This window comes from Leucopleurus acutus (assembly GCF_964270905.1).
Source record: "Leucopleurus acutus genome assembly, chromosome: 20".
Taxonomy (NCBI): Eukaryota; Metazoa; Chordata; class Mammalia; order Artiodactyla; family Delphinidae; genus Leucopleurus; species Leucopleurus acutus.
In genome coordinates, this window is record NC_139162.1 from 41,974,931 (window position 1) to 41,983,700 (window position 8,770).

Consider the following 8,770-nt stretch of genomic DNA (forward strand, 5'->3'; position numbering starts at 1 on the left):
TGCTCCTGAGCTGGAGCTGTCAGTGATCTGGAAGTAAGTGTGGTCAAAGGGCCCCTGGAGCCTGGAACCCTGGGGCAGGCCTGCCCGAGTCCCAGAGAGGCCGTGGCAACTTCAGGCAGAGGGCCCCCCCTTCGAGTCCCTCTCCTCCTCCCAGGGGCCGATGAGAGGCCACACCAAGGCCCCGTGACACCCCACACACCCCTCCCCCTGCCACACACCCAGAGACTCTTCAGGCCTCGGCCTTCTCTGCTCGGAGCCTCGTCCTCCTTTGGGCATTTATTTGCCTTGCTTGGGAGAAGTCACCCCTTACTGTAGAGAGGGGCTCAGGATGGGTGGAGAGCTAATGAGAGTCAGGCTCGCAGCCAGAGAACATGCTGTGATCATTTACAAATGTGACCTGGCCCACAGAAAACCTTGGAAGTAGCTTTTCTGGTTTTAAAAAGACACCAAAACTGACTTTGATATGTTTATATTATAGATATAATACATAAAACATCTAGCATGAAACTCTATGTTCTCCCCAAAGAAGAGAACCAAGCCAGCCTTCCCTGCTCCCAGGCCCAGCGATTTGATCTGTGAGTGCTGGCTGAGGACGCCTCCCTTCCAGACCGGGAGCCAGGGCCTCTGCGGGGGACAAAGCTGTGGGCAGTCCGGGCTGGAGGGGACCGAGGCCCACAGCCACCCCCAGGGAAAGCTGAGGGGAAAGCAGAGGCCCACCTCACCTCTTCGGTTCCCCTGGGAGCAAAAGCAATCCCAAAACCAAAAGGCAAGAGAGCCGCAGACCCTCCCTGCAGCGGCTGACGAAGAGTCTCATTTTGGCAAGTATCTGAGCAAAACCAAAACAAAACAAAAACCAAATAAAATGGTGGTTTAGCATAGACGTGCACATGCACATTGCACAAGGCACCGCTGGGACACAGAGAGGCCAGATACAAGTGTTGATATCGGCTGATAAAGCAAAATATTTGGAAAGCTTCTCATAACTTCGGTCCCTCTGGGATGGACTGATTGTGCTTCATGTTTGTATGGCAACGCTGGCGACATACAGTACAGACAAGGCTGATGGTCCCAGTGTCCCTTCACCACCCCCCTGCTAACCCCTAGACCAGATCTCTAGGTTCCCCTCTCCCACCAGGCCCCCACTCCCGTGAACATACGTCCTCATACCTAACCCACGACCTGGCTTTCTGATCTGACTGGGGGCGGGAGGCTCCCACTGGTCACCTGGTGACGCCCATCTCAGTGAGTTCTGCCCAGAAGAGCCCAGCCTGTTGCAGGCTGGGAGTTTAGAGGCAAGGAACTAGGGACCCTCCACCTTCATGTAGAACTAGGGGAACAACCTTAGGTTCAAAGCCCCAAGTCCCTGTGTTTCCTCCCCTCCAAGGATAGGCGCTCAGGAGCGGCTGGGGCCGGCTTATCGGGATCTCTGCTCCCTGAACCTTCCTCCTGCCGGGGGTTGGGGGGGGCCTGCACCCCTTCTTCTCTCGCGAGGTCAGGAACCCTCCAAATAAAATGACAAGGCACATATTTGCTCCCCCTACTCGGTAGGAATCGGAGCCGTGAGTTTGCGTTTCCAAGGCACAGGGTTATTCCTTTAATACTAGAGTTGCCGGGCTCCCGGCTCTGCCCCACGGCGCTTCTCCTCTCTGTCTGACCCCTCATCTTAGACGCACCGTGTCGGGCGCAGAGGAAGGCCAGGGGTACGCGCGGCAGGCCAGGCTCTCAGGCTGCACCGGAATCTCCTAGTCCTGGCTTGCGCGGCTCGGGCAGTCTTGAGATCCGGCGACCCGAAACCACTCCCTGGGTCCCAGCCAGCGGCCGGCCCAGGGCGGTCTCGCCGCCGCGCGCCTCACGCGCAGTTGCCCATGGCCTTGACCAGGGAGCTCTCAGGCAGCTGGCGGAAGATGCCCCGCAGCGTGTCCAGTTCGCGGCTCAGTTGTTCCACCCGCTTGCGCAGGCGGTCATTGTCACTGGTCAGCTCCAGCACCTTCTGCTGCGTCTCCACGTTGCGCTGCTTGGCCTTGTCCCGGCTCTTGCGCACCGCGATGTTGTTGCGCTCGCGCCGCACCCGGTACTCGTTGCTGTTCTTGTCCACGGACTTCTTGCCTTTGCCCGCGCCGCCGCCGCCGCCGCCGCCGCCGCCGCCGCCCGCGCGGATGTCTGGGTGCCCGACGGCCAGCCCCTTGAGCGCGCCGCCGGGGCCTGGCAGGCCAGCGGCGCCGAGCGCGGGCGCTGGGTGCGGGCTGGGCACGGGCGTGGGCGGCGGCGTGGGGTGGCCGGGCTGCAGGTGCATGGTGGTCTGGCCGCAGTGCGCGATCTGGAACTGCAGGTGCGGGGCGGCCAGGTGAGCGGGCGGCGGGTGTGAGTGCTGTGGTGGCGGCGGCGGCGGAGGCTGGTAGGGAAAGAGGCCGGCCAGCGCCAGCTGCTTCGCCTCGTCCTCCTCGCGCGGCTCCTGCTTGATCACCAGCGGCCGTAGAGCCGGCGCCCCGACGCGCTCGTACAGGGGTTCCAGCCTGCCGTCCAGGTAGCCGGCCGCCGAGCAGCCGTAGCCGGGCGGGGGGCCGTGCGCCCCTCCGGGCATGACGGCGCCGCCGGGGCCCACGGGGGTGCCCGGGTAGTCAAAGTCGCCGCCGCCTCCTGCGGGGGCCGCGGCCGCCTTGGCCTTCTCCTGCTGCCGGCTGTGCTGGAACAGGTCGGCCAGGAACTCGTCGTTGAAGGCGGCCGGGTCGATGTAGGCGCTGATGTCGATGGACGTCTCGTGTTCGCAGATGCCGCCCAGCGGCTCCGGGGCGGCAGGTGGGGCTGGGGGCTGCGCGGAACCCGCGCCCCGGAGAAAGCCGAAAGCGGCGCTGCTGGGCGCGTGCGGGGGGCTCTGGAGGTGGCTGCTCATCGGGGGCCGCGGCTCCGCCTCGTAGAAGTCGGCCGACTCCATGGGGGAGCTAAAGTCCTCCCGGCATGGCGAGCCTCGGCGGCCTCCAGCCTGCGCGGGGCGCCGCTGCTGCCGCCGCCCAACCGGAGGCCCTACTCGCTCGCGCCCGCTCAGCTCCCGGTCGCGAATGGCCAGGCCCGCGCGGGCCCAGCATTTATACCGGGTTGGTGGTCGCCCTCTAGTGTCCAAACCCGCCGTGGACCTTCGGCGACGACGGAGCAGCACCTCCTGGGTCTTAGCGCCTGCGGTCTTCAGAGGGCGGCGAGTGAGGCTAGAGCGCAGCGCTGGCGGGGAGGGGCCGCGGTGCAACGCCCACTACCTCCTGCGCCGCCAGCCGAACCACGACCGGCGCGCGGTGCCCCACCCTCGTCAGAGTTGTCGTCCCCGCGCACACGTGGTCGGTGGCAGGGCCCCCTCCTCTAGCCTCCGCAGGGCACCCGACTCCAGCAAACGGTCGGGGAGTCCGGGAGCACCCAGGCGCCGCGCAGGGGGGTGGGATTGGTTGGGGGGGTGGGGTGGGCAAGTCTTCGTCTCTGAGCTTCTCTGGCGCAGACTCGCTTTAAAAGCTAGAACTAGTCCTGTCCGGGTCCGGGCTCTCCGGAAGGCGGCGGCGTAGAGAAGGGGTGGGGGGCAGTTTGGGGCGTGCGGCCCAGCGCACACTGCCGCGTGGAGAGGCCGAGGGCAGAGGCCCGGAGCGCGGGGATTTTGCGACTCTCTCTGATCTCCAGGCGTCCTCACCGACTCCGCGCAAAAGTACCTCTCCCCCGCTCCGCCCCTCCCAGTACTCCAGGGTCCCACGGCCCCGCAGTGCAGGGCGCTAGGACCCCGCGGGGAGCGGAGGGAAGGAGAGGCGGCCGCGGCCGGGCTGAGGACCCGGCTGGTCCACCCGCCTGGGCTGGAAAACCTTTTCTTTTTGATTACTTCTCCTAGCTGGAGCTCTAGGTGTTGCTACGTGCACGGAGTTGGCGCTGCTACCCGGCGCGGGGCCGCCAACTTTTTCCTGCGGGACGGGCCGAACTGGATTCCCCGGCTGGGGTGCCGGGGCGAGGGGGGACGCACAGAGGGAGGAGGCGAATTTGACTCCCAGACGGGGATCCCGAAGCGGGGCCGGCGGTCAACGGAGCTGGAATCCACAGCCTTCTCCCCTACGCCCCATTCAGGTGCTCTCCAAGGCGGGAGCAGGGGTGTCGAGGGAGCCGGGGCCTCCTAGTCTCTGCGGCCCAGGGTCCGAGCACCTAATGAGAGAACCCTACAGGGTGGTTCGCGGGGCGCTGGGTCCCCGGAATCCTGGGGAACAAGGCGGTCCGGCCCCGGTGACCCCTGGGCGCCACGCCGCCTCCGCACTCGCTGCTGCCGGAGGAAGGGGTTCAAGGCAGCGCTTTCCCCAGCCACGTGGCGCCTCGCGCGTTCTGCTTCGGGATCGCGGGGACAGCCGGCTCCCAAGGGGCCTCGTGGGCCCGCAAGTCGCCCACGCCTGTACCCCCCCATTGCCCCTTACGGACTAAGTGCCCTGAAGCCCAACGCCGCCTGGATGCTGTTTGGAAGTTTGCCTGCTTGAGAATCGCCGGGCTGCGCTGGTCAAGACCCCTCCCGGACAGCGGCCTTCAAAAGGCTGGCAAGACGCCACAACCGGCCCAGGAGCCCTCAAGGAGGCGCAGCGCAAAAGCAAGGCCCGGGGAGGCTGAGCTTCCATTGTGGCCACATGAAAGAAGCAGCCTCGTCTGGGGGAACGCTACTGTGCTTTAATCGAGTTCCTATTCAGCGCATTCCCAATGATTAACGGCCCAACGGCTTCATGCTTTGGTCCAGCGCTTGATGGTTTTGGACTGGAGTAGAAGTAGATACATTAAATAAATAGCCCATGTGAGCTGGGGAGCAACTCTCTGGGCCCGGGTGTAGGGCCATTTATACACCATGCACCTGTGGAGACCCGGAGGGAAACCCAAAAACATGGCATTGGGATTTGCATTTTTGCTGCAGTGCTAAAAATAACGGTCTGCTCCAGTGCGGGAACAAAGAAAGGGCTACGGAAAGCGACCTGTTCTAGCGTGTACACCTGCTCTCCTGCGCAGGCAGCAGGAAGGTCTCCTCTTAGGATCCGAGGAAACCGCAGAGGCTCTTGGGGCTGGGGAAATATGGGAATAAGGCCTTGTCCAGTCTGCAGCTGCAGGTCCTCCCATAGCAGAAGCAGAAAGCTCCCCACGAGGCCAGCTCTGTGCAAGGTGCCTAGTGCCCAGAGGTGAGTGAGAAGTGGCCCCTGCCTTCTCAGAGCTCTGGGCACAGCTGGGGAGACAGACAGGTTATCACACAAAATCTGCTGAAAGACAAGGGCCTCCTCACAGAGGAGGTGATGCTGAAGGAGCAGGAAATGGAACTGGGTAGAGGCGTGGAGTCCATTAATTCATCAGATGTCTGTTAGGAGACACAAATGCGGATGAAGGATGAATGTGCTGTGACAAAGGGATGTCCTGCTCTAGCAAATATGGCTTTGGAGGAGGGTGTAACCAACTTCGTCTGAGGAGGTGCTATGGGCTAAATTGTGTCCTCCTCAAATTCATATGTTGAAGCCATGACCCCTAACGGAACTATATTTGGAGATGGAGTTTTCAGGAGGTAATTAAGGTTCAATAAAGTCATAAGGATGGGGTCCTAATCTGATTAGGATTGGTGGGCTTATAGGAAGAGGACAAGAGGGAGATTCTCCTCCCTCTGCCCCATGTGAGGACATAGGGAGAAGGTGGCATCCGCAAGCCAGGAAGGCAGCCCTCACAAGAAGCTGACCATGCTGGCGCCCTGATCTCAGACTTCCAGCCTCCAGAACTGCGAGAAAACTCACTTCTGTTGTTTAAGCGCCCAGTCTGTGGCATTTTGTCATGGCAGCTTGAGCTGACTGAGATAGGAGGTTGGAGAGGGCTTCATGCAGGAGTGGACCTTTGAGCCCCAGCTTGAAGGATGAGCAGGAATTGGCTAGACGGATAGGTGCAGTTTGCAGAATGGCAGGTGCAAAGGTGGAGCAGCTGCAAGTGCAAGGCATGTCCTGGTAACAAAGGACAAGGCGTTTGATGGGCTGGAGCGCAGGGATTGCTGAGGAGGGGCCTAGATAAGGCTGGATCCACAGACAGGGCTTGGTTCATGGCCAAGGCGGCTCCAGGTGAAGGAGAGAGAGCCTCTCAGGCTTTTGCCATCCAGCTTTTAGCAGGGGAGTGCTGTGATCCAATCTGGGTTCCTGAAAGGCCACTCTGGTAGGGGCTGGAGAGGGGAGGGTGGGTCAGATGAGAAGCAGTGGAGGCCTGAGGCCCCAGGATGGGGGACAGAGGGCAGGGATGGGTTTGAATGAGATGTCAGGGCTCGGGAGTCTGGGTGGGGGCTGAATGCCTGGCTTCTGGCTGGGGTCACCATCCCCCAACATATGTGATGCAGGGAAAATAGAGGGTCCCCTCCAAGCCCCTGGGGGTCATGGGGTCTCACCACCCACAGGACACCCCCTGCGTGATTTGCGATCCTGGAGGAGAGGACCATGACCCAAGAACAGCCGCCAGGATCCACCTCCACAGTCTAGTCTTTCCTTTGAGGTCCAAGCGAACACCTGGGGTGAGGAGGAAGCGGTTTAGAGGGCAAGTAGTGGGTTTGTGTGTGGGCTGCGCAGCGGTGAGGGAGAGTCCTGGGGCCCTCTAAGCCGTGAAACAAGAATGCGCTGCAGAACCTGGGAGAGACCCCAGGGCTGGTGGAGCCACTTTCCCTGGGAGGTGCCCACGGCTGGAAGGGGGCTGTGGCCTGATAGGACACGTGGGCAGCCAGCGTTTGGCTGGGATCACTTGGGAGGAAAATGGCTCTGTGGCTCACGCTCTGTCGAGACAGAGGCAGTAAAAAAAGGAGCTCGTACATCTGACCACCTCTACGATCCTCCTGCTTCATCTTAATTGACGGTACTTGGCCGTGCTTGAGGGAACAGAGGGAGAGCTTTCTCATAAGCCCTGGCCTCAGTGCGCTCGGCAGGGGGGCACGGGGCAGGGACCCCCCAGCTCCGAGGCCACCGGCTCAGCCGGCCTGACTTCTGCCACCGCATGAGCCCGGGGAGAGGAGAAGGCGTGCTCTGGCTCTACTTTTTTTTTTTTTTACATCTTTATTGGAGTATAATTGCTTTACAATGGTGTGTTCGTTTCTGCTTTATAACAAAGTGAATCTTTTTGACGAAGGAGAAAATCAGCCACAGAAGTGAAAATGCATTTCGTTGGTGTGAATTATGCCCCAGACAGCTCAGGAGAGAAGGCTGCTGAGCCCTGGGCGGCAGGCCCGGTGGGGAGCGAGTGGGTGGGAGCCCGCCCCTCCGTGAATTGTGGTCCTGAGTTTGGGGTGCTCCGGAATGGAGACTAGTTCCAGAGTCACTCACAATGCTAACCATTCTGAGAAGACAGAGCGAGGAAGTTTTAATTTGACTTTGATTCAACCTTCCTAATGTAACACATCCAAGAGATTAGTACCTACGTTTGAAAATCAATTGAATTCTGAAGAGCAAAGCTGGAAGGAACCCTTCTGATTTAGTTTCTAACTTTATCTACAGCTAAATGGATGTAGGATTGGTCACTCCAAAGCAGGACTAGTTAAGGTAATTAATAAGGGCAGATTAAGATAAATGACAAGTATTATATGTTCAGTTTGCCCTCTGGCTAATATAGGATATCTAATAGTGATTCAATAAAATACTCTCAGAGACCTTCCTAAAACTTAGACAAACAAAAGGAAACACCAGTTACTTTTTGTCAATACAAATGCACTGGCTAGTGAGTTTTATACTAATTCGTCTTATGCTTTAGGTATTGACAGGTAAAGCATATGAACTCAGTGGACACTCAACCAGGAGTCTAGTGTTTCTTACAAACAGATTCTGGGTACTTGGAGAAGACTTTCTTATTACCCTGAGATTACGTGTTCTATCTCACAGGAGGTCCAGTGGTGTGTGGGATTCCTCAGACCTGTTAAAACCCCTACTTCAACATTTGCTAGGGTGACCATGGGAAAGTTATTGAATTTCTCTGAGCCTTTGTTTTCTTTTCTGTAAATTGGGGGCAATAATTCACTGGAGTGCATTCTCAGCTTGTTCTAGGACAAAGCACTGAGAAGTCACACGGAATGTTACAAGGCATAATTAATTCTGTCACCATGAGCTAGAAGTGATTTAACTGTTAGGAAAGATGACTATATATGTATATGTATGTAACCATATGAAATCACAACCATGAATACTTAGGTCCATAAAGAATCCACACTGTCAGATTCAGCTGTTTCCAGTTTTCTCTCAGTTTTCATCTACTCTAATGTGTATGGGGTTTGTTATGTTTTCTCTTTGTGTGCTTGCAGCTGCTGGCAGATAAGCGGTGGCAGGCAGCAATGATTTTAGAAAGAGAAAAGTTGAGTCAAAATGAAAGGTTCAGAAAGTTCTATCCATTATCTTAATTTTCCTTAGCGAATTGGGAAAAGTCCTTTAGGTTGGTAAACCCCTTTGGTAGATAACGGATCCCAGCACTAGCCATTGAGCATTTGGGGAACACTGCAGAAAGCAAGGTGCAGTGGATGTGGGTGGGCCCAGCACCCCATATTTTTGTGGGATCCGGAACAAGATTACAAGTGGCAGCCTCCATACCGTCTGTTTAAACATTAAAAGTTATCAATCCAATAAGAAACTTAGATAAAATATGTCTACCTTTCTGACTTGACAAATAAAGCTTCATAACGTCCTAGAAGGCCGGATTTAAATTTAGAACTGGACTCTGGGACACGGCGGTGCCGGCAGAGCAAGCCACCCCCTTCTCTTCCCACCCCTTGTGCCATCCCCCACCAGGA

The 8,770-nt window shown here is 58.0% G+C and overlaps 1 protein-coding gene across 1 annotated transcript; it reads right to left on the bottom strand.

The window, feature by feature from the left end:
* Positions 1–453: 453 nt before the first annotated feature.
* CEBPA (CCAAT enhancer binding protein alpha) lies at positions 454–3,045 on the bottom strand. The gene has a single exon (XM_082862949.1). The coding sequence runs from the start codon at positions 2,930–2,932 to the stop codon at positions 1,850–1,852; it is 1,083 nt and encodes a 360-aa protein (XP_082719075.1). The 5' UTR covers positions 2,933–3,045; the 3' UTR covers positions 454–1,849.
* Between the last annotated feature and the right edge of the window lie 5,725 nt (positions 3,046–8,770).